At 41.1% G+C, this 27,071-nt stretch overlaps 1 protein-coding gene across 1 annotated transcript in view; it reads left to right on the forward strand.

Moving 5' to 3' along the window:
• Window positions 1–27,071, forward strand: part of LOC129703105 (cilia- and flagella-associated protein 47-like) — a 422,488-nt gene that overhangs the window by 363,722 nt on the left and 31,695 nt on the right. The window contains exons 59-62 of the mRNA XM_055645303.1: window positions 10,522–10,616; window positions 14,538–14,687; window positions 23,349–23,520; window positions 25,401–25,562. Of these exons, the coding sequence (XP_055501278.1) occupies window positions 10,522–10,616; window positions 14,538–14,687; window positions 23,349–23,520; window positions 25,401–25,562 (579 nt within the window). The remainder of the gene's footprint in view (window positions 1–10,521; window positions 10,617–14,537; window positions 14,688–23,348; window positions 23,521–25,400; window positions 25,563–27,071) is intronic.

Raw genomic sequence — 27,071 nt, forward strand, 5'->3', positions numbered from 1 at the left:
GCTACAACAACCTACCACCTAGATGGCATCAAACTACGGCAAGCGACCGACAGCCGTCGACCCATTAGGACGTCCACCCTGTCTGCGACAACTGAAGACAACTTAAGACAATTCAGTCACCGGTACCTGTCGCCAATTGACGAAGGTTGACGTAAGTAGTTGCCAATGGAATTCACCAAAGTCAACACCGGCGACAACCTACGTCATCCTGGCGACAACCTACGTCATCCTGGCAACAACCTACGTCATCCTGGCAACAACCTACGTCATCCTGGCAACAACCTACGTCATCCTGGCGACAACCTACGTCATCCTGGCGACAACCTACGTCATCCTGGCAACAACCTACGTCATCCTGGCAACAACCTACGTCATCCTGGCAACAACCTACGTCATCCTGGCGACAACCTACGTCATCCTGGTCATCCTGGCAACAACCTACGTCATCCTGGCAACAACCTACGTCATCCTGGCAACAACCTACGTCATCCTGGCAACAACCTACGTCATCCGGGCGACAACCTATGACAGCACCTACTTCAGGAGAAGTCAAGCTACGCTCATTGGCGTTAAGCCCACTGTCGCTGAAAATATTTGAACATATCAAAATCCAACGTCGACCAGAAAAACGCTTCGACTCTTTGGGCGGCTGAGGAGACTACTCACGACCGTACAGGCGACACCCCGGCGACCATGTGGCAACGGCTTGGTCACCTAAAAACAAATAAATAAATACATTCGCCTAAGTGGGACAGGCCCTTCTGTTTGTATCAGTCATTAATCTGTGATGTTAGCTCAGTTTTTTTTTCTCTCTGGGAATGGTGGACTTGTCCAGATTTGCCTGGTCAGACTGGGCGCATCCTCCTCCTCTGTATTTTGCAACATTGCCACCTTCTCACTCTCTCTAACTGCTCCCATTCACTCATGGACCAGATAACCTTGTTTATAGCTTATCTTCAATGTCATCCTGGTTTCACCTGAATAAAGGCCATCTCTCTCCCCCACCCTCTCTGTTCCTTTACAAACTTATTTTGTCTCCTTTTCAGTTTTGAGGAAGCATCTCCATCTTGACAAGTTTTTTCTGCGTCTCGTCCCACAGGTGCAATATTGAGTTGAATATTTACAGCATTTCTGTTTTTGACTTCCAGCATCTGTAGTTTTGTTTTGATTTCCAGTGGATAAGAGATGGAATAATTGGTCTGATTCCTGCACTGAGAGTATTTTCCCTTGAGGAGAGCTAGAGTAGGTTTGTCCTTTACTCACTGGAGTTTGGAAGAAACCACAGAGCTGACTTGAAAAGGAGGTGTTTGGAGGCTATTTTCTTGGTTGAAGTATCTAGAACAGGAGCTTTGTCTCATGATAAGAGGTGACTGAGATAAGGAGAAATACCTCCTTCTTAATCTTTGGAACTTTCTAAAGCAGAGGACCTTGGGTACGCCAGCTATGCCTGCCTATTTGTAGGTTACGTCGAGCAATCCTTGTTCAATACATACCAGGGCCCCATCCCCGACCTCTACCTCCGCTACATCGACGACTGCTTTGGTGCCACCTCCTGCACCCGCACACAACTGACTGACTTCATCCACTTCACCACTAACTTCCATCCGACACTCAAATACACCTGGACCATTTCCGACACTTCCCTACCATTCCTTGACCTCACTATCTCCATTGCAGGTGATAGACTTCTGACCGACATACACTATAAACCCACTGACTCCCATGGCTATCTGGACTACACTTCTTCCCACCCTGCTTCCTGTAAGGACTCCATCCCCTACTCCCAATTCCTCCGTCTACGCCGCATCTGCTCCACGGATGAGGCGTTCCACACCAGGACATCTGAAATGTCCTCATTATTCAGGGAACGGGGGTTCCCCTCCTCCACCATAAATGAGGCTCGCACCAGGGTCTCTTCCATACCCCGCAACACTGCTCTCTCTCCCCATCCCCGCACTCGCAACAAGGGCCGAGTCCCCCTAGTCCTCACCTTTCACCCCACCAGCTGTCACATACAAAAAGTAATCCTCCGTCAGTTTCGCCACCTCCAACGTGACCCCACCACTCGCCACATCTTCCCATCTCCCCCCATATCTGCCTTCCGCAAAGACCGCTCCCTCCATAACTCCCTTGTCAATTCTTCCCTTCCCTCTTGGTCCACCCCCTCTCCGGGCACTTTCCCTTGCAACCGCAAGAGATGCAACACTTGTCCCTTTACCTCCCCCCTCGACTCCGTTCAAGGACCCAAGCAATCGTTCCAGGTGCAACAGAGGTTTACCTGCATCTCTTCCAACCTCATCTATTGCGTCCGCTGCTCTAGATGTCAGCAGATCTATATCGGTGAGACCAAGCGGAGGTTGGGCGATCGTTTCGCCGAACACCTCCGCTCGGTCCGCAATAACCAAGCTGACCTCCCGGTGGCTCAGCACTTCAACTCCCCCTCCCACTCCGTCTCCGACCTCTCTGTCCTGGGTCTCCTCCATGGCCACAGCGAGCAGCACCGGAAATTGGAGGAACACCACCTCATATTCCGTTTGGGGAGTCTGCACCCCGGGGGCATGAACATCGAATTCTCCCAATTTTGTTAGTCCTTGCTGTCTCCTCCCCTTCCTCAGCCCCCCTGCTGTCTCCTCCCATCCCCCAGCCTTCGGGCTCCTCCTCCTTTTCCCTTTCTTGTCCCCACCCACCCCCGCCCCCGATCAGTCTGAAGAAGGGTTTCGGCCCGAAACGTTGCCTATTTCCCTCGCTCCATAGATGCTGCTGCACCCGCTGAGTTTCTCCAGCTTTTTTGTGGGACCTTGGGTACCTAACTGATTAGAATAACAAAGGGCAAGAATAATGAGCTGTTGAATAAATTCACACTTAGTTTTACTCTCGCAAACTTAGGTCTTAAACTAAAATAAATAAAGATGGTGATATGGACATCAAAGGTGGGTTGACCAAAGTGGATTGGGAAATAACATATACACTTGATAGTTATAATTCACAACAAAGATACATAACATTGAGGGGTAAAGTGTACATGGGAAATAAGGCTCAAATGTGGCTAACTGGGGAAGTTAAGTGGTGAATTAGATTGAAAGCAAAGGGTGAGGACATGAGGAACTGCAGATGCTGCTTTATGAAAAAAAATGCTGGACTAACCCAGCAGAGCAAGCAGCATGTCTGGAGAACATGGGTAGGTGACAATTCAGGTTGGGACCCTTCTTCAGACTGATTATGGGGGGGGGGGGGGGGACTGGAAGAGAGGAGAGGCAAGACAAGGCCTTGCAAGCGACAGATGGATACAGGTGAAGGGGGGAGGGAGGGGGGGGGGGGGGGGGGGGGGGGGGTTGATAGGCAGATGGTTGGGCAATGGCCAGAGATGAAAATAATTAATAATAATAATAATTTTATTTATAGAGCACTTTAAAAACAAACATAGTTGAACAAAGTGCTGTACATCACTAATCATTGAGAAAGAAGATTAATACACACCAAAAATAACAATCAAAAGAAATAGTAGGAAAAGACATGTAAAATAAAGAAAAACACCAAAACACCACAAACAGAAGCAAAACCTCAGGCATGGTCAAAAGCCAGGGAGTACAAATGGGTTTTAACACTGAAATATAAAAGGTGCAAGATAAAAAGAGAAGAGGTGAGAATTGAGAAAAGATGGAAGGGGAGAAATGGGTGAGAGTCCAGGTGGGACACGGGGAAGAGAGGGAGAGTGGAAGCCTATATTCCTTCCTCCGGTTTCACATTTGGTAGCTTTATCTCACATATTTCATTTCCGTCCTGCATCCAACCCCGCCTGCCTAACCCCCCCCCCCCCCCCCCCCCCCCCCCCACCACTATCCACTCATCATTTACCCGGCATTGTCCTCCCCTTTTCTTTTACAGCTTTCTCCCCTCCCCCCACCACTACCATCAGTCTGAAGAAGGACCCCAACCCGAAATGCCACGTATCCATGATCTTTCAGACCCGTTGAGTTACTCCAGCATTTTGTGTCTTTGTTTGTAAGGAAATGATTATTGTATTGTGAAGAATTATGGTAGATCAAAGGACTGAGAACATTTCATAAATCCATTTAAAACATCGATAAAGAAGGACAAGTAGCATATAATTATAAATCAGCATTGGTTATTATTATGCGAGATAGAAGTGAGTAGCAAAATATAAATTAATTCCCTTGGAAACAGAAATGGGAATTAACAATGCGCTAAACGAAAATGCCAGAGACACTAAAGCAGTATTTTGCATTTATTTTCACAGTAGAAGATAGCAATACGTAGCAATACAAGTTTAGGAGCAAGGAGGTTCTACTGCAGTTGTACAGGGCCCTGGTGAGACCGCACCTGTAGTATTGTGTGCAATTTTGGTATCCTAATTCGAGGAAGGATATTATTGCTATTGAGGGAGTGTAACATAGCTCACCAGGATAATTCCCAGGATGGCGGGACTGCCATACGATGAAAGAATGGGTCGATTGTTTGTATTCGCTGGAATTTAGAAGGATGAGAAGGGATCTTATAGAAACATATAACATTCTTAGAGGATTGGACAGGGTAGATGCAGGAAAAATGTTCCTGATGTTGGGGGAGTCCAGAACCAAGGGTCATAGTTTAAGAATAAGGGGTAGGCCATTTGGGACTGATATGAAGAAAAACGTTTTCACCCAGATAGTTGTGAATCCGTGGAATTCCCTGCCACAGAAGGCAGCGGAGGCCAATTCACTGGATGTTTTCAAGATAGAGTTAGATTTAGCTCTTAGGGCTAAGGGAATCAAGAGAAACAGTGCATTCAGAAAGTATTCCGCCACCTTCACTTCTTCCACATTTTGTTACATTACAGCATTATTTTAAAATGGATTAAATTCATTGTAATCATCAATCTACACACAATATCCCAATAATAAAAAAAAGCAAAAACAGGTGTTTAGATATTTTTGCAAAGTTATTAAAAATAAATAACTAAAATATCATATTTACATAAGTATTCAGATCCTTTACTCAGTACTTTGGCACTTTTGGCAGCGATTACAACCTCAAGTCTTCTTGGGTATGACGCTACATGCTTGGCACACCTGTATATGGGTAATTTCTCCCATTATTCTCTGCAGATCCTCTCAAGTTCTGTCAGGTTGGAGCATCGATGCACAGCTATTTTCAGGTCCCTCCAGAGCTGTTCGATCGGGTTCAAGTCCGGGCTCTGGCTGGGCCACTCGAGGATATTCACAGACTTGTCATGAAGCCACTCCTGTGTTGTCTTGGCTGTGTGCTTCGGGTCATTGTCCTGTTGGAAGGTTGAACCTCCGCTCCAGTCTGAGGTCCAGAAAGCTCTGGAGCAGGTTTTCATCAAGGATCTCTCTGTACTTTGCTCCATTCATCTTTCCCAAATGCTGACTAGTCTCCCAGTTCCTGCCACTGAAAAACATCCCCACAGCATGATGCTGCCACCACCATGCTTCACCGTAGGTATGGTATTGGCCAGGTGATGAGCGGTGCCTGGTTTCCTCCAGACGTGACACTTGGTATTTAGGCCAGAGAGTTCAATCTTGGTTTCATCAGACCAGGGAATCTTGTTTAGGTGCCTTTTGGTAAACTCCAAGCGAGCTGTCATGTGCCTTTTACTGAGGAGTAGCTTCTGTCTGGCCACTTTACCATAAAGATCTGATTGGTGGAGTGCTGCAGATATAGTTGTTCTTCTGGACAAGTTGTCCCATCACCACAGAGGAACTCTGGAGCTCTGTCAGAGTGACCATCAGGTTCTTGGTCACCTGCCTGACCAAGGCCCTTCTTCCCCAATTGCTCAGTTTGGCTGGGTGGCCAGCTCTATGAAGAGTCCAGTTGGTTCCAAAGTTCTTCCATTTAATAGCCCTGTCCCACAGTGCGAGTTCATTCAAGTGCTCTTCCTTTAAAAAAATCAAACTTGTGGTAAGCATGGAGAATGAACGTAATGGGTACGTCGGAGCTCGGGGACATCTCTTAGCAGCTCGTAATGCTAATGACTGGTACTCGGGAAGACTCGCTAACGGCAGGTAAAAGCACGGGAAGACTCGTGAAGATTTTACAACACGTTGAAAAATGTCCACAAGAGCCCCGAGTACCGACAAGTGGCCATTACCGTAAATCTCCGAGTTTGAATCAGGGCAAACTCGGGAGAGCTCTTGGAATGAACTCGCACCGTGGGACAGGGCTATAAGAATGACAGAGGCCACTGTGCTCTTTGGGACCTTCAGAAATCATTTTATACCCTTCCCCAGATCTGTGTCGCGACACAACCCTGTCTCAGAGGTCTATGGACAATTCCTTCGTCTTCATGGCTTGGTTTTTGCTCTGAACTGTGGGACCTTATATAGACAGGTGTGTGCCTTTCCAAATCATGTTCAATTAATGTAATTTATCATTGGTGGACTCCAATCAAGTTGTACAAACATCTCAAGGATAATTAATGGAAACAGGATACTCAATTTGAGTATCATAGCAAAGGGTCTGAATACTTGTGTAAATGTGAAATTTCAGTTATTTATTTTTAATTATTTTGCAAAAATGTTACCGTTCTTTTCTTCTTCATTCTAGGGTATTGTGTGTAGATTGATGATAAACAAAAAATCATCCATTTTAAAATAATGATGTGAAGTAACAAAATGTGGAAAAAGTGAAGGGGTCTGAACACTTTCTGAATGCACTGTATAGGGGACAATCTGGAAAGGGGTACTGATTTTGGATGATCAGCCATGAAGGGTCGAATGGCGTACTCCTGCACCTATTTTCTATATTTCTATGTTAATAAAATGAGGAAATAAAGGGCAAAGTGAGGGAAAAAATTGAAAATAACATTATCGGCAGACAAAGGTTACTGATAAACTAATAGAACTAAGATGAAAAAAAAAGAGTGGTGGAAGTTCTTAACAGTTTAGGCAGCAAAGGGACTAGAAACTAATAACCCACGACCTACGTTGTCTGGGTTTCAAAGAACTGGCTGCAGAGACAGTGAATGTATTATGTGTGACCTTTCAGAATTCCCTTTTGAAAGGCTCTAACAGATTGGAAAACGCTTTGGTCCTTTCCAGAATCAAAAGGGAGCAACACTCCTCAAGAGAGAGAGAGAATGTAGGGTATGATAATCTGCACACCAGTCAAAGGGAAATCGTTAAATTCACAAATGAAACAGAAGTCAAGGGACACTCAGAAAATTATTCAACATTTAGTAAAAAGGCCTATGAAGAGGAAATCATGGAGAAATGTATTGAAATTGTTTGAGGCTGCAACTTGCCAGGTGGAAAAAGAAAAAACTGGATAGAGTCTGTTTTATTTTTTAAATGGCATTGTATGATGTTCACCTTAAAGGGTAATTGCTCATGGTATTGAGTTGTTACGGATCAACAATTGGTTAAGTGACAGAAAACAGAGGGGACAGGTCATTTTTAGGTTTACAAATTGTATTGAAGGAGGTGTCACAGGGATCAGTACAGCTATTTATATTAACCGTTAAGATGATAAGACCAAGACAAAGCTAAGCAAATAAATTCAGATATGGGGAAGACACAGAAAATCTATAAAGCACTTTAGGTTATAGGCAAATCACAGCAACCTTTTGATATATATTTACTGTGTATATAGTTCATTTTTCCTTTGGATCAGAATCACAACAGTAATTATTATGCATCCACTGTTTAGTATTTATTACAAGTTATAGAAAAGATTAGGGAGGGAATTAAGCAATCATCAAACTTTTGACAGAGAAGGAAACAATACAGCAGATTACCATTTTACACAATTTATAAGTTTAAAAAAATCAAACCTTCAAAAAAACTAGTTCCCTGATGCTAAAGTCCAACTGAAGGCCACAAGTCAATGTCATCTCATGGCAGACACAAAATGCTGGAGTAACTCAGTGACTGGCTCTCTGGAGGGAAGGAATGGGTGATGTTTCAGATCGAGACCCTTCTTCAGACATCTCATGGCACTTTGGCAATTGGGAAGTAATTTTTGATGGTCAGATAATAAAACTGCTTAAATCTACTCTGAAATGGTGCCAGACATACTCAAGTGGAGCCATCTTCTTCAAAATAATGAAGCATGGCAAAAACAAATCCTCTCAAGCACTTCCTACTCCGAGACTCATTGCATGGGTCTCAGTGAAAGGAAACCATCAGCTCAGGAACTCTCACTTGAAAAATCAATATTCCCATTCTCTCTATCCTGTTGAAACTCCTTATCTCTTTTGAGCAAATGCAGATCTCTCGAGACCTGAAAAATATATAAAAATCATACAACATTCTAGCTTACCTTGAAAACAATCATTTTTTTAAATGATTGGTATTATTCTGGTCTGCATTCTGGTATTATTCATTATCTTTTCATTAATAAAGTTACAGGTTTTTGTGTCCTATTTACTTACTTTCTTTACGTTTTTTGTTTTTTTTAATTCTTTTATTTTTTTTTTGTCTTGCAGTGCAACTGTTTCTGTGACTTGTCTTTCAAAATGTTCTTTCTAATTTATTGTCATTGAGTAATGTGGATACCACATGGGAAGTGATTCAAATGGAGATTAGTAACATTCTAGCTAGAGTTGCTTAAAAACCAGGTGGCTTGGACGGATCAAGTTAGGCTGAAGTGTTGTAATTCAGAAGCCAATGAGAGGCGCATGAAGCAAAAAGCAAGACATTTACTGTTGCAGCTGTAAATCTGTTTTCACGTCCAGTCTTTTTTTCCACATTCATCCAATTCATATGTCCCCTTCTCCTCCCTACTTGTGTAACTCCAGATATCTCTTTACCCTCAAAATCTCCTTTCTGTTCTGCATGTCCATTCACCGCCATTAATATTCTTCCCTGCATTTTTAAGTCGTCAAGTCAAGTCACTTTTATTTCTATAGCACATTTAATAAACGTGCCAAAGTGGAGGTACTACCGTTATACAATATTGGTTCATAGATTAAGTACATACATAAATACATACATATAGCCCTCCCTCAGAGGACGTCAAGAAAGGCTTGAAAGTAAAGATGAGTTTTAAGTCTCGACTTAAAGGAGTCGATGGAGGGGGGAGTTTCTGATGGGAAGGGGGGTGCTGTTCCACAGTCTAGGAGCTGCAATCGCAAAGGCGCGGTCGCCCCTGACCACGGGATGTTCAATAACCCCAAGTCGGCCGATCTGAGGGACCTGGAGGTGATGTGGTGGGTAAGCAGACTTTTGATGTAGGTGAGGGCAAGCCCGTTAAGGGCTTTGTAGACATAAAGATCTTTAAATTTATTCAGAACCGCACAGGGAGCCAGTGGAGAGAGGCCAGAATCGGGGTGATGTGGTCCCTTTTTCGGGTGCCCGTCAGGAGTCTCGCTGCGGCATTTTGGACCAGTTGCAGGCGGGACAGGGAAGATTGGCTGATGCCAGTGTAAAGGGAGTTGCAGTAATCTAGGCAGGAGGAGATAAATGTGTGGATGATCTTTTCGAGGTTATCAAACTGGAGGAATTGTTTTATTTTAGCTATCGTCCGAAGCTGAAAGAAGCTAGCTTTTACCACGGCATTGACTTGTTTGTCAAATTTCAATGCTGACTCAAATATCACGCCAAGGTTTTTGACGTGAGGTTTGAGTAATGGGGTAAGGCTTCCAAGGCTGCTTGCTATCATTTTGATTGAGTCCGAGGGGCCAAGAAGGATGAGCTCAGACTTACTCTCGTTTAGTTGGAGGAAGTTCTGGGCCATCCAGCACTTTATATCCTCGAGGCAGTGGGTAAGGTTACGTAGATTTGATTGGTTTTTAGGCTTCAGGAGGAGATAGAGTTGTGTATCATCTGCATAACAATGGGAGGAAATGCCGTGCCTTTGAATGACTTGGGGTAAGGGGAGCATATACAGGGAGAAGAGAATGGGGCCAAGGATGGAATCTTGTGGAACCCTGCAGCAGAGGCTAGCTGGGGAGGAGAAAGAGTTGCCTATGTTAGTAGAGAAACTCCTACCTTTGAGGTAGGAGATGAACCAGTTCAGGGCAGTGCCATCAATACCAACTTTTCACCCACATATTCCATCTCCCCAACCCCAAATTGCTTTACATCTTTGAATTTCACCTCAGTTAAATTAGTTACAATTTCTCTTCTTCCTTTGTTCTCAACTGTCTGCTCACACCAGAGTATTCCAATTTTGATCATGATTTGCTTCTCTACTGTTTGCCAACCTGAACCCTGTCCCTCAGCTTCCAGATAACGTTTCATATAATCGTAGTCTGGCTTTAAAGGTACACAAGAACTGAGCTGTTGATATCTGACAAAGATGACAGATGATGCTTAGGGAAGGCATGGGCAGTCGAATTTCAATGGGATGATAATAATGCAGGTTCTACAACAGGGAATCACTATGTCCCACAAGATTAGTGCTTAGCTGACGGATGAGAAAATTATCTCCCACCCTACACTGCAGCATCATGGTGCTGGCACTGCAATCAGTAAGGTTTAAGAGGGAAAGGAGTGAGGCTTTAAATCCCAAGTGCAGATCAATAAGTTCTGTAGGAGTAGCAATAATTCTATTCTGTCTTAGCTTTTGCAGATCGGAAAAGGGGGAAATTTCTGCAATTCGATGGCTGTATCCAATTAATGGTATCCCTGAAGCATTGCCAGCAAAACGGCCCCCTGGTAAGTCAGTAAAGGATATTTGCTTCCAGTAAGACATCATCAATCATTTAGAAGTTGGTTAAACTGCAGCAGACAGTTGAAACTATTAAATCACAGCACAGCAGTTCAAACCATTTACAAATGCAGGGATGACACTGTTGAAACTGTCTTTTTCTGAAAATTGCTCCTTACTGGGACATGCCCATTTCTTAGAGAACTACTGATGTACAAATAGGCACAAAGTAAAGCACATAGTCTACATTGTTAAGTATTGCTATGTTGATATATAACTAATTGGTGTCACCTTTGTATTGTATTGTATTGTATTCAAATTTATTGTCATTGTCTCAATTTGAGACAACAAAATGAATTTCCCTTACAGGCAGTATCATTAAAAAAAAAAAAAAAAAATTAAAAAAAAAAAAAAAATGTAAAAAAACAAACAATTAAATAAATAAATAAATAAATGGGTAGATCATAAATAAATAATAAACATATTAAAAATAAAATTGAAATTGAATTTTTTTTAAAAAAGCACAAACACAGAAAGTCCACGACACAACATAATATAAATGGCACCAAGGTGAGGATGGCACCATAGTCCAGCCAGCCTCCCCTCCGTGTTCATCCGTGGTCGGGGCCTTCCGAGCACCCGCAGTCGCCGCCCCGGGTGGCCCGATGTTCAGGCCCTCACGCCGGGCTGGTGGAACGCCGACGCCGAACCCCGTCGGTGAACATCCTCCTCCTCAGCGGCCCGGACCTCCTGATCAGCTGGCTCAGATATAATTTGGGATAGAACATTCATAGAAAAATTTAACTGAATAAAATTTCCATGGATTTCTTTGATTGTATCTAATAACTAGTTGCCATGAACTGAAGTCTTTACTCTCGTCCTTATGATCAATTCCATTGATTTCAGAATAATCAGAAAGAGAATGTAATCAGCAGGTGATAATATGTATTCTTGTGCCCAACCAAACATGAATGATGTTTTACCCAAAGAACTTTGAGAATTGTAAGCTGCACTACAAGAAAAGCTAAACACCAGCAATTTTTCTTTATCTGTAATACTAAGTGCAATATACTCGTACAACTATATTGGTTACTTTTATCTAATATATCCAATTTATGAATATCGAACACTACTGTCACTTGGTTTCTCACAATTCAGTAGCAAATCAAAGAAATCCATGGAAATTTTATTCAGTTAAATTTTTCTATGAACAGAAACAGAATGTTCTATCCCAAAAGAAATACAACTGCATTTCAAATACACTTTGGTGCAATGGAATAGCCACTCTTTCGTTAATTGAGCTGAAAGTAACCATAAACTTTATTTCTGCTAATTGGTTTGCAACTGAACTGTAGCCATGGATAACCATGTGACATGTATTCTTAATGATTTGCGACTCTTAAAGTACCACGTTACTTATTATTAATTAACCATATCTACCGTGTTTCCAAACTTCAATTAAAATATGTATTATCCTATACCATGCATATGATATTTTCAATTCAAAACATCTGACTAAATCAATTCACCGACAGGAGTTATAATTTCCTCTAAAACCACAATTAATAGTGTTTGCAATTCTTGATTTACAAAATATATAGACCTTCAAAAAAAAAAAACCTGACATTTGAAATTCTTTTCAGGAGCTGTTGAACTGATTTGTGGTGGTTGTCACATGAAAGGTGGCTCACATGTGATTTTCTTCAGCCACTGCGCACGAGGGTCATGCACTGTACTTTCAGTATTCTTTGAGCATAAAAGCATGCTGACTCTTTGCTAGTCACTGAAATTCTATCTGAGCCAGTTGTCATCCACCTGCTCAATGATTTAATGAGGAATCAATGAGAATAGTTGTTGTATGACTGAACCATTTAAGTGATAATTTGTGATAATTTAATTTGGCAGTAAATTAAAACTTTCTAATAACTCGTTGCCATGAACTGAAGTCTTAATTTTATAAGAAATCTCCCCTTGTCCAGAGCCGTAGGGCTAAAGGATATTACCCTCAGTTGAAGGGAAACAAATTCAGAACTTATTTTCAGAATAATTAATGGGGATTGTAATTCTCTCTTATGAGAAGGTTGGCATTAAGTGGCACTTTCTTGATATGTGTCTATGCGGAGTCAGCTATGAAATACAACAATTTCCCCGTTCAGCCAACAAGGGGGGTTCAAAGAGTTTTATATATTTCTTCAATCTAGTTGCACTTGAGGATAGGCAGACAATACTCCAGTTATCAAACAGTCTGCCATTATGAGTGACAGACGATGGTGGAAAGGCAAACAATTGTGTCTCAGGAAGCTGAATTATTTTAATGAGGTGCGTGGCATAGATCAGTCCTGTACACCCATCACTCCTCTAACCTCATCTCTTGCATTTGGGGTGTTCCAAATGTAGTCTCCTTTGCATCGGCGAGACCAAGAGTAGACTAGGCAACCGTTTTGCTGAACACTCACATTCGGTCTATCAAGGCCTGTTGGATCTCCCAGTTGCTAACCATTGTAACTCCCCTTCTCATTCCAACACCGACCTTTCTGCCCTGGGCCTCCTCCATTGCCAGAGTGAGGCCACATGCAAACTGGGGGAACAGCACCTCTTATTCGATTTTGGTAAGCTACAGCCTAATGGCATTAATATTGAATTCTCCAGTTTAGGTAATGAACCTACAAAGACCATCCCTCTCTCCTCCGCTCCCCTGGTGGAGGAGTGGACTTCATGGCCCTCGACAACAGCACATTGAACTGGCTACAGCTCCTGGAGGGCGTTACATAACTTCTGCTGCCTCAAACACAAGAAGAAGAAGAATTCTCACTCTTCTGTCCTTATCTTACACTTTTTGTCTTTTCATCTCTGTCTTTTGTCCAACCATATGCCAATCAAAAACACCACCTCACCTGTATCCATCTATCACTTTTCATGCTTCTCTCCACCCCCCCACACCCACCCCCCCACCCCCAACCAACACACCACCACAATCAGTCTGAAGAGAGGTCCTAAACAAAACATCACCTCTTCACTTTCTCCAGAAATTTTGCCTAACATGTTGAGTTCTCCAACACTTGTGACTTTTTTGGTAAACCATCATGTGCAGTTCCATGTGTGCCCATGAGTCTGTGTTTGCCGAACTACAATGTCTCCACTCCAGCCACATGTTGATTTTAAAATCCTCCCTTTTATTTTCAACTCAGTCCATGACCTTGCTTCTCCTCGAGCCCTACAATTTGAGATCTCTGCAGTTCCACAAAACTAGGACTTACCCTTTCCCAGATTTCCATCACTCCACCACTGGTCAATCGGCCAGACCCTAACCTCTGGATCTACCTTCCTACACATGTTGGCTCTTTAACTGTTTGTGCAACTTCAAGATGCTCCTTAAAATATTCACACAATCTTTTATCTACTTGACTTAATATCTTCTTTGGGCATTTGGTGATGAATGTTGTTTAAGGGTGGCACAGTGGTGCAACTGGTAGAGATGCTACTGGACAGTACCAGGGATCCAGCTTCAATCCTGACTTTGGGTGCTGTCTGTGTGGAGTTTACACGTTCTCCCTGTAACCACGTGGGTTTTCTCTGGGTGTTCTGGTTTCCTCCCACATCCCAAAGACATGTAGTTTTGTAGGTTAATTAGCCTCTGTAAATTGCCCATCTTGGATGCCCAAGTGGGATAACATTGAATTAGTGTGAATAGGTGACCAATGGCTGGCGTGGACTTGGTGGGCTGAAACGCCTGTTTCCATGATGTATCACTAAACTAAACTAAACTAAACTTAACTAAACCGAACACCCGTGGTTTGGGAAATTGTATTATGTTGATATAAATACAGGTTGACACAAAATACTCATATCCAAGAACTACAAGGATTTTGCTAAAAGTGCTGAGCAAACCCACAACATCTCCAAAATATAAATATCCTTATTTTCCATAGCTGTGATCCAGTGCCAAGCTCAACAAAGAATCGAAAAAACAATAGAAATTATCCTTACTGGTGCCGTTCCTGGTTCTGCACAAACAGCAATAATGGAGGATGAAACTGACATTTCTTGTACTTGTGAAGAGGAGATTCAGGAAACCAACAGTAAGTTACAGAGTTCAGCAAAACAAATTTCTGCCTGTTTTCTTCCCCTCGTTACAAGAAAGAGCCAGACATTGGTTGGCATCTCATGAAAATGTTAATGTTTTCCATTTAACTAACTTTTTTACTAGCTGTTTAATTATGAAAATACATAACAAAGTTCTTAGTAATTCAGATTGCTAATAATACTTTGTAGTCTATCAAGACAAATATTCCTCTTTGGAAAAAAAAAGAGATTTGGAAGTATATCAATGATGATTATGTTCATAATGCTGGATTGAAACACAATGAAATTTATAAAATTCACATGATTTGTGGGGTTTTAATTCTCACTGACAGTTACTCAAGGGAGTACCAACAATCTATGGTGCCCACTGAGTAATGAAATGTCAATTACAAAGCCCTGTTCATTCATTGCAATTGCTTATCAGCGCAAATAAATAATAGGCTCGTGCACTCTCTACTACTTAGTGTCATGGTCCATAAGTACCTGCTGCAACAATCTGGGTGAGCCATTTGATTTCAAGAGAATTCTCCATTGCCCCCTTCACAATCCAGCTGACTTTCTTGATAATCAATACACTTTGGTGCAGTAACTTTGAGATATCCATACAGTAACCTGTTTCCTCAGTCTAGGCAAAACTGGGAGGATCCAAAAGCACAATGCAATCTTTCAATCCAATTCCATTGGAAAACTATTGAATTGGAAGTAATCCAGTGTAATAAATATGTGAATGTATACGTTTAATTACATCTGTATAGACAAATGCAACACTAATAGATACTGTACAAGCCTATAAAAAGAGTATAACAATATTTTCACTTCAAAAAAAGTCACTACCTGACATGCATAGCAAAGACTTATGTGCACGTTCAATTATTTATATTGTGTCTGCAATTACATCTCTATATCAGCCCTCGAACAACCACCGAAAAAAACGTCCAAATTATCATACAATTCAGATGGTCACCCTTACTACACATTTGGGCTGCACCTGTTTGAAGGTGAATTTATTTGCTAATCTTCAGCATGGATAAATAGAAATTTTCACCAAAGAATAAATACAGAACTTGGCATCGATATGTACACTTAGTTATTGTATTAGGGCATTATCTTTACTGGATTTCTCCTATGAATGATGATAAGGGATATTTGTTTTGCAGTAATGTGCATTATTTATACCATAAAATAATTGGGTTAATATTATTGAGGCAGATCCTCAACCCCAGCACTAGTACGATTTCCAAGAGTTGCTGTGTATTCCTGCAGAAGTTCCAGTTTTCTACACGTTTGTCAGTCTAACTTGACAGAAGCATCTTTCTTTCCTGTCCTCCCTGCTTCTAGCTGCCCTGTGCTTCTCCAATAGCTCAGAGCATAATGATCTGCAATCACTTTCCCAGCTCTCAGTCTCCATCAAAATGAATGAGAAACATAGCCTCTGTTTTTATGATTTGGCCAAATTAGTTTAAATGATATTATTTTTAGTGGGTGAGCAGTTACATTGTTCTTGAATGTAATTTTAAAAAATATATAGGTTTTTAAATAATTCAAGGGTGTTTAATTGTCAAATACACCAGAAATTGAACAATGACATTCTTACTTGCTGCAGCTTTATGGGCACATTAACTCACCCCACAACAAATCAATAAACTATAAACAATAATATAATAAATTATCAGTTATATAAAGTAACCCAACCATAATAGTACAAGACAAAATACATAGTGTAAAGGGACTGTCCCCCTGTGGCGACCTAATTGGCGAGTTTAGAAGAGTTTGCCCTCGACTCATACTTGCAGCGTGGTTGACACGAGGTCCTAGGACATCTTTGTAACTCTCCTTCAGGCTCGAGAGTAGTTCCCGCGCATTCGAGGCCTCAGCTAGTTCGCAGCGTATTTTTCAACATGCTGAAAAATGCCCGCGAGTAAAAAAAGGTCGCCATGGACAAAATCGATATTTTTTTTACTCGTAGATTTAGTCGAAGTAGGTTGTAGTAGGTTGGCATGTTATTTGTAGGTAATCGAAGGTAGTCGAAGGTAGTCGTAGATAGTCTTCAACATAGTTGAAGGGAGGTCGAAGGACATCGAAGGAGGTCGTCTTCACTCTCCACTATTCGGTGTTCAATTTTCCCGAAACTCGCCAACTAGGTCGCCGCAGTGAGACAACCCCTTAACCTTACACAAAAGCCATTGTGGCTTGGTGCTGAGTTGTTCTTCGTATTGTGCAGTGTGGTTGGTGGTTAAATAGCACACTGGATAGTCACCAAGTGGTCATAGGAGTGGAAGGCAACCTTATCTCCATTACACAGCTACATCTCTTCACCAGATAAAAGCTGTCCAGGGTCTGGCCTCCCCAGAGGAGCATGGGTGAAGCTCAACTTTGTACTTGAGTTGGGCGTTTCAATGCCAGCATGTGGAGATGGGGGCTCCGCCAGAGCCCAGCCTGTGAATGCGGAGCAGAACAACAGACAGCCAACCATGTCATCTCTGGGTGCCCGCTCTACCACCCACCAAATGGAGCTCAGGGCCCGGCAGACATTGACGCAGAGACAACAACCTGGCTGCTCAACACCCGGCTTGAGATCTAACTATTCCTTTGGTTTGTGTTTCATTCACAAGAAGAAGAAGTTGATGGTTCTAGAGTCTAATAGTTGATGGCGATTCTTGAACCTGGAGGCCAACAGTTCCATAGTGAGTAAAGAATCACGAGTGGAAACACAAGGAACTGAGGTGCTGTTGCCAATTCATACTGATTGTGATCTGCCGATGAGGAAGTCAAGTATCCAGTTGCATAGAGATGAATGGAAATCCAGTTCCCTGAGTTTGACAAAGTTCGGAGGGGATGATCATGTTGAACACTGAGTTTCAGTCGAAGAACAACAATCTAGTGTACTATTTACAGAGGGATCCCAACCAAATATGTCACTTATCTATTTTCTCCGGAGATGCTGCCTGACCCGCTGATTTACTCCAACATTTTGTGTCTATCTTTGGTCATTACAGTATACTTGGTTTATTACATATTAGCCTGATGTACATGTTCTTATTGTCTAAGTGTTCAGTGCAGAGTTGAGAGCCAGCAAGATCGCATCTCCCTTTTATCTATTGTGGTGGTAGGTAAATTGTAGTGGGTCCAGATATTTGCTCTGGTATGAGTTGATAGATGGGGTGGAAGATTGCAACCTTCACATGGCCCGCCCTGTTTCGACGAATGCAATCAACCCGGCGTGCACAATCAAATAAGGTCAATACAATACAATTTATAGTCATTTGAACCTCAAGTGAAGTTCAAATGAAATTTGGTTTCTGCAGTCATACAACAAGAAAAGTGCCAAGGCACACAGCCAACACAATGTACACAAACATCCATCACTGTGAATCTCCTCCTCACTGTGATGGAAGACAAAGTCTTGTCTCTCCCCTGTGTTCCATTTTTTCTCCATATGTTAAAGCCCCCGGCGGGTGATGGCAAGTCCCGCGGCAGTTAAAGCCGCGCGGGGCGATGTAAGGCCCCTCTCCGGGTCATTTTCAACCCCGCAACTCGGGCGGGAGAAGTTGTTGTTGCGGGAGCTCTGAAAAGCGGTCTCCCACCAGGGACCCGTGAGCTCCCGATGTCACCGTCCACCGGACCTGCGGCTGGAGCCTCCGAGCTCCGGAGTCGGGTCGCAGCCGCGCGCCACCACAACTCTCCACGCTCTGAAGCCGGCCAGCCCCACGATGGTAAGTCCGCAGGCTCCGCAATTGGAGCCCCCAGGTCGTTCCGGCTGGAGGCCGCTCCACGGTGCTAGGCCCCAACGACAACGGAGACCCGACAGGGAAAAGGTAGGGTCACCCGTACAGGGACGAGATTTAAAAGTTCCCCCCCCCCCCCCCCCCACATGTACACAGCTAAAAACAATATAAAAACCACAACAAACTATACATTCAACAGGCCAACATTTTTTTTTTAATTAAAAAAAAGACAGGCGGACTGCAGAGGCCACTGCGACGTCGGTCGCGCCGCCCACTCGAAAGTTGTCCTACAACTTTAGGCCGTGCACGCCATATGCAAGAAGAAGTTGATAGGTGTCATTAGCAACCTCTCAAAGCACTTCATCACAGATGTTAGTGCCACCGTTCTGGAGTCATTGAGATATGTTACCTTACTCTTCTTGGGCACTAGTATTATTAATGTCCTTTTAAATCATGTGGGAACCTCAGACCTTAGTAATGAGAGGTTGAAAACGTCCATGACAAGTCCAGCCAGCTGTTCTGCGCAGTTTTTAGGAATTCGGCCTGTTACACCATTGTGACCGGATGCTCTCCAAGGATTCATCCTCATGAAGAATCTTTTGACATTGGCTATGATAACTGAAGTTACGTTGTCATTGCGAGCTATGGCGGCCCAAGAACAGACATTGGCATTCTCCTTTTCGAAGCAAGCCCATTAAATGAGCTAATTTGAGATAGCCAGCACATCTTTGTACGCAGTAGGACGGGTCTCACTAACTTGATTAAGGAAGTGACAAAGGAGATTGATTAAATTGTTGTAAACATGGATTTTTGCAAGGCTATTGATAAAGTCTCTCATGGTAGGCTCATCCAGAAGAGTATGATGTATGAGATTCACAATGACTTGGTTGTATAGATTCAGAACCTGCTTATTCATAGAAGACAGAGGATTGTGGTGGAAAGGTAGATATTCTGGCTGGATATCTGTGACGAGTGAAGTTCCACAGGGATCTGTGATCTGTGCTGGTACCTTAGCAGTTTCATATATAAATTATAATTTAGGAATAAGGAGGAAATTCTGAAATGGATGTCAAAACCCCTATATCAATTTCTTCTTGATCGTGTGATTTAAATGCCATATTACATACAAATAAATAGAAGGTAAAAGTATTAAATGATTCCGATCTGTAGTTACAGTTAAAATCTGAAAGAATGAGTTTCTATATTAGGAAAAGTAAATTTTCAATGCCATCTCATGTTTGCAATTGGAAGGGTATTTAACTAACTAGATTTAACTTCATGGTTTTCCATGCTTTTCAATTCTGAGGCAGACAGCAACATGCTCTTCATGAAATTCATAGTGGAGCTTTGCATCTTGAATGGGGTGGGAAATTGCAACCTTCATGTTGTCCGCCCTGTTTCGATGAGTGCAATCAACCGGTAACCGGCACAATCAAGTAAGATCAAATTGAACAAGTTGACCTACAACTTTAGGCTGTGCATGCCATACGCAAGAAGAAGAAGAAGCATCTTGAATAACAACTTTTGATTTCATGTTTAAGAATCTGCCTAAGTTTCATAACGAATTAGCATCAGTATAGTAAAAAACAGAAAAGGTTATTTAAAATGAGTTATTGTTGCAGTACGTTATTGAAATGTAGATATCACAGCTCTCCAAACTGTTGATCAATTGTCAAGAGATGATTTCACAGGGACATAACTCACCCCCAGCTCTCCAGACTCAGCCTTCTAACCTGAAGGTTTCTCCATTCATTATATGGACCGGATGACGGCATCGGGGAATGCGAGAGGAGATGATGTCTGCCTCATGGTAAACTCTTTGTGGTGCTCAGACGTAGTGGTTCAGTAGTGGTGAATTGCTATCACTTCTCCCTCCAGAGGGAATTCATTTCAATGATCATGGTCTACGTCCTGCCCCAGACAGACAGTCTTCTAGCACCAGAGGAGCTGCAAACTGAACAAACACCAGACATCATACCCTGATACCTTTCTTGTCATTGTCATGAACTTCAAAGCGGCCAGTTTGAAGAAATCACTTCCTTACTACCACCAGCATGTATCCTCCAAGTCCAGGTGTAACCTCCATAATTAGATCAAAAACACAAAGAAACATTTTCATTCTAAACTGGAGGATGAAACAAACATTTGTCAGCTGTAGCATAGCTTTTACGCCATCATTCTCTATAAGACGAAACCAAGTGGCAGCTCAAGTGTCAGCAACGCATCAGTCCCAGATGAGCTCAATGCTTGTGATGCTCGCTTCAAATGGGAGAACATTGATGCATCATCTTGGGCCCCTGCAGCCCCCAAATGCATTGGAATTTCAGTTACTGAAGCCAATATCAGAAGATCCTTCATGCGGGTGAACCCTTGGAAAGTTTCAGCCCTATTGATGTACTTGGCTGGGTTCTTGAGTTCTGCATGAATTGACTAGCTGGAGTTTTAGAAGATATCTTCAACCTTTCATTATGTACCCACCTTCTGATGGAAACTTGCTGCCTCTGCACCCTGCACTGGGCCACTTGGACACTAAGACCATATACATCAGGCTGTGGTTCATCAACTACAACTCAATGCTCAACACAATCAACCCCTCCAAACATGTTACCATACTCAGGGAACTGATTTTCTGCTCATCCCTATGTAACTTGATCCTTGACTTCCTGATCTGCAGACTACAATCAGAGTATGAATTGGTAACAAAATTTGCTCCTCGATAACCATCAGCAATGGAACACCTGAAGTCTGAAGAAGGGTCCCGCCCCAAAACGTGACCTATCCATGGATGCTGCCTGATCCGCTGTTTTACTCGAGGACTTTGTGTCTTTACATGGTAAACCAACATCTGCAGTTCCTTATCTGTACATCAATATTAGCTTCATTTGATCAACCATCAGGCTGCTGAACACTACACAACACCAACCTTAATTATCAACTGTCTTAATTATGAACTGCACTAAAGACTTTGGGGTTTTTTGCGTTAATTAAACGGTTATTAATTTACTGTATTTTTCTGATTGCTGTAATATCTGTACGCTTTGCGTTTCAGGCCTATAATGCTTTTGCAAATTAGAATTTCTATGTTCCATTGCTGGTACATATGATGATTAAACACTCTCTTAAATGGCCAACAACTATGCTTATATGGTAGAAAACAAAGCAATTATGTTTGTTACATTTCTGCTGCCTACATAAGATTATCTAATTGATTCTTTGGGATTAATATATTTTAATTTGCATAAGTGTTTCAGGATAACAAAATAACTTTGGTTGCTTTGTTTTTATTGCATTTGAATTTCTTTACAACATTTCTGAGACAGGACTGCTATAATTTGACTTGTAGCTTTTAAAGCAAGTATTAGCAACTGTAGAGCAATTGTTTAATTCATCGTTCCTGCTGATTAACTTGTGATGCAGACTGAACTAAACTCGTTCTTCTGGCTGTATCCCAGAAACTATATTTATTTTTTACAAGACAACAAGTCTTTCTGGCTCTGTAAAAGGCTGCTGTTTGTGTTCTTTTCTCTGCATTTGTACTGAGCAAAACATGGTTCAGATTCCAGGAGAATTGTGTTTTGCTCACTGGCTCCCTGCAATTACTCATCTGCATTCAACCCTCTTAATTCATAGCAGAATCACAGAAAACTGAGATGGAATTAATGGCTTTAATACAGAGAGAAAACTTATGCATGCAAATCTGAACCTGCGAAAGGCGGTGTAAAAGCATCTTATGTATCATCATTTTTTCTTTTGTGTTGTTTGCGTAAATCCTTATAATAATTTATTTTAGACCTTTTGTCCAGGGTTGCAATCTGTATAGTATCTTCTTGAAGCATTAATTTCCTGAATACTCCTGACATTTTGTTCTACAGATCGTTAAGACGAAGGTCTATATCTCTTAACTCCCCACACAGTGAACTCTAGATTTCAAGTACGTTGCCATGGGGAATTGCCAAGTTGAGGCCAGGCATTTCCTCTCAAAAGGAAAGAAATATTTGTATTAATGGTGCCTGCTCTTTTTAGATTGAATTCTTGAGAAGAATTAAACGGGCTCCGTAACAAAATGCAGCAACTTGGGAATTCATCTAAAATTTCCTCACCAAACTTAATTATCTTGAAAATGCATAATATTAACTCTTCAACAATTAACACATTCTGGCCAAATCTTTTGTGAATTATTATGTTAGCTGTTATTTCAATGTTAATTATGTTAACAATTCTTAAGATAAGTGACGAAGGAATTTCGATCCAATGAGTTTTATATTTATGCTCAACTATTCATACGATCAGATTTCACTGCTTAGTCATGAGCTTGTTGGCAATTGCAGCATCTTTAATTGGTTAGTTGGCAGTGGAAATATCAGAAACATTGTCATTCAGGCCACAAATAACAAGAGGTTTCTGCATGTCTTGGAGTAGTTATGCAGTAACAACAAGGACAAAACAATGACCATGGGAATGCCAAGGCCACTTGATGTGAAGACCCTTGCAGCTATTGTGCATTGTAATGTGGTACTTCAGTGACAGCAACGATCATCTGCAGCCTGATGTTTGGTTTTGCCTCATTAAAATTACTTTCATCTCTTAAGGTGGTGCATGGGTGGCACAGAGGACTACAGTCTTTGTAGTCACCTCATATTTCCACTGAAGTCCCCAGTATATTTGCATGCTACTTCTGCAACAAACTACAGTCTTGTGTCTGTACTGCGGATTTCCTTTCTTTTCTCTCACGCCTGTCATTTTCCATTCATCTTTCCCTTTGGAATTTGGAACATATCAAACAGTATATATCCAATAAATTATCATTATTGTGCCTGTTTGCTTATGCATTCATATGTCTCTACTAATGACACCATTGTCAGAGCTGGGTATTTTAATTTATAAATTATGTGGAAATGTTATGAATTTTTTTCTATTTGCTCTATACAACAGGACAAAGCATAGGAGATGAATTTTTTTATGAAATGTTGTATGAGACAGAGGAAATAAGAGCTCATATGGAACCTACAGTTGCAATAAGCTTTGTGAAGAAGGAATGGGACACACAGACTGGCATTGTTATGCTCACCTTCAATGTTGTTTTTGCACCATCCACTCCAGTCAAGTAAGTGAATTTTAAAATTGGCACCGTAGAATAATCATTGCTAATGCAAAATTTGTGAGAAAGATGCGGAAACCAGTGTTTAAAAACGTACAAGAGCAATTTGCCTTATTTTTGGTGTTCACTTGTTGTCAACTGGTAAATCAACAAAGATATTCAGAAATTTCTGGCTAAGTTGCTATCACGTTAACCTTTAAGGCAGTGATATGCAAAATCAAGTGGAGCAAGATTTCAACGGCAAGCATGCATTGCATCAAAGTGTGGGTGGGAAGATTTTAAGTACGTTGCACTTAGATGCGTTAATGGACTGAGAGGGGATGTTGTGGCTTCAATGCTGCATGTATTTCCACATCAACATCATGTTTTCATATGATTCTATTTGTGGATTATATTTCCTTTTTTCAGGTAGAACCCATTTTGACATTTAATTAGGACTTCTTCTGGTCTTTCTCCATGTACTTGTCAATAAATCTCCAGATCTATAGATTTGAACAGGCCCTTCAAAGTACATTTTGCATCAATATTGTAGGGCCTTTATGAATATTCCCTCAAGAATAATCTGGGCCTCACCCAATCTCAGGCATTCTGTTTATCAATCATGCCTTACCATCCCATATTTATCTTGAGTCCAGCTGTTAGCAATGAACATTCTATATTTGAAATTGAATATACATTCTGATGAAGTACCTGAAACTTATAGTTGACCCTTAACTTTCCCTAACAATAATATCATTTTACTAATTTGCTAATGAATAAAATAGATGCAGGAGTATTTTCTAGATGAGGATGCATTTCCAGCTTACCTTTGAAGTTAAAGTGTTTGTTTCTTCTTGAATATAGCTGGAACTATATTTATAAATTGAATGATAGATTTGTTAAAGCCTAAAATAGTGTAAAAAGTCCAAAATAAGTAAACGCCTCAAAATTAATTATGATTTGTGACTATTCACAAAATGAACTGGTAATCATTAACATTTTGCAGAAAAAACCCCAGTGACAATCAATTATATCTAGAGAAGAATTCCCAAAAATATAAACTAGGCCTCAGCCATCCTGAGCCTTCCCTCCCAGCGATCATGAGTGATTGTCTCATATTTACCGTACTATTTACAATAATGTGACAAATTGAGGCAACATTTCTGGCTGAATCACAGAGTAGAGCATATGTTGTTTAAAGTCATCACTCTGAGAAAATGGTAACTAAACATGCTACTTCATAACAGCAGAGCCCTCCTGTAGCTCTGCACAGATTGAAGCCATCTGTATCAATTACTGTTTTATTAAAAATAAATTATTTGCACAAAGGCAAGTGAAGTATAAATGATTATTGCCCACGTTTACAAATGAAAAAACCTTCCTTATTCTCCAAGATAATCAGTCATGGCCATCTTTTATATTTGATCACATTTAGGAAATAATCAAATTAGTGTGCAGTTACACTTCATTTCAAGGTTATTAATTCTTCCAATTCTGTTTTGTGTTATGAATTCACTGTGACCTCTCTCTGCATCATATCCTTATCTGTGATTAGATTGGACAAGATTTCAGGAAGTGTTTTAAGTCTGTGGAATGTGCCTAGAGGCAAACTCTGTGCTTATTCTTATTAACTGACTATTTTTGGTATGGTTTTGGTATGTCTGAAAAATTAACCAACCTAATCATCACAGTGATGATACCATTGGATTGAGGAAGTGGATCAGTGCCAAATTGCTATTATATATCTATTTTATTGTTTATTCTTGATTGAGTTTAGTGTCCTTTTTATGTCAGAGTTAATATTTTCCATTCATTAAAAGACAGTTAAAATGGCAAAGTATCACAATATTTAAAACATGATTGCATTTCATGTATTGCATTTCTAACCATTTTATAATTTTATTCAGGCAAACAGTGATGCTGAAGGTGCAGTCTGTTACAGGTGGGGTCTGGAAATTCCCATTGCATCTGACTGCCACTGAGCCACATGTAGACGATATCATCAATATTGAAACAACTGGGCTGAATAAAGAGTCTATTGTTTGCTTTAGGCTTACAAGCCAGACAAGGTATTGTAATAAATTCTGATTACTTGCATTACTCTTTAATTGTGATAAATATATGAAACAAGTTAATTTCTGAGTATACGATCGGTTAGATTTTGCTTTCAGTCGTGACTGAACATCAATAGGTTTTATTGTATAAACATTTGCCTGTAGACATTCTATGGATTTTGTTCTGGAGCTGTGCATGATCAGAGAACCATTTCTGTACATTATCCCCCTTGGGGAATGAAAGTTACATGAATAGGGAAAGCTACAGCTTTTCTCCGCAACCAATTGAGTTGCAAAATCATTATTGATTAGAATAGAAATAAATGTCAGTTGTCAAAAATATCAAAATACTGGAAATATTCATCTGGCCAAATAGAATCAAAGGAAGAGAATAATTAAGTTCCTAATGCTTTTAATGGACAAAAGCTGTAACCCTGAGGCCTTGAAGATACAGTGCCCTCCATAATGTTTGGGACAAAGACCCATCATTTATTTATTTGCCTCTGTACTCCACAATTTGAGATTTGTAATATAAAAAATCACATGTGGCTAAAGGTGCACATTGTCAGATTTTAATAAAAGCCATTTTTATACATTTTGGTTTCACCATGTAGAAATTACAGCAGTGTTTATATATAGTCCCCCCATTTCAGGGCACCATAATATTTGGGACACAGCAATGTTATGTAAATGAAAGTAGTCATGTTTAGTATTTTGTTGCATATCCTTTGCATGCAATGACTGCTTGAAGTCTGCGATGCATGGACATCACCAGCAGTTGGGTGTCTTCTCTGGTGATGCTCTGCCAGGCCTGTATTACAGACATCTTTAGCTAATGTTTTTTTTGGGAGCTAGTCCCCTCCAGTTTTCTCTTCAGCATATAAAAGGCATGCTCAATTGGGTTCAGATCAGGTGATTGACTTGGACACTCAAGAATTGACCATTTTATAGCTTTGAAAAACTCCTTTGTTGCTTTAGTAGTATGTTTGGGATCATCGTCTTGCTGTAGAATGAAGTTTTGAGGCATTTGTTGAACTTGAGCAAATAGGATGTGTCTATACACTTCAGAATTCATTATGCTACTACCATACTAGCAGATAAGTGAGCCAGTACCTTCATCAGCCATACAGGCCATAACATCCCCACCACCGTGTTTCACAGATGAGGTGGTATGCTTTGGTTCTTGGGCAGTTCCTTCTCTCCTTCATACTTTGCTCTTGCCATCACCCTGATATGTTAATCTGTGTCTCATCTGTCCACAAGACCTTTTTCCAGAACTGTGATTGCTCTTTTAAGTGCTTCTCGCAAACTGTACCTAGCCATCCTATATTTGCGGCTAACCAGTGGTTTGCATCTTGCAGTGTAGCCTCTGTATTTCTGTTCATGAAGTCTTCTGCGGACAGTGGTCATTGACAAATCCACACCTGACTCCTAAAAAGTGTTTCTGATCTGTCGGACATGTGTTTGGGGGGTTTTCTTTATTATAAAGAGAATTTTCTGTCATCAGCTGTGAAGGTCTTCCTT

Source organism: Leucoraja erinacea, chromosome 13 (assembly GCF_028641065.1).
Source record: "Leucoraja erinacea ecotype New England chromosome 13, Leri_hhj_1, whole genome shotgun sequence".
In the NCBI taxonomy this organism is placed as follows: Eukaryota; Metazoa; Chordata; class Chondrichthyes; order Rajiformes; family Rajidae; genus Leucoraja; species Leucoraja erinaceus.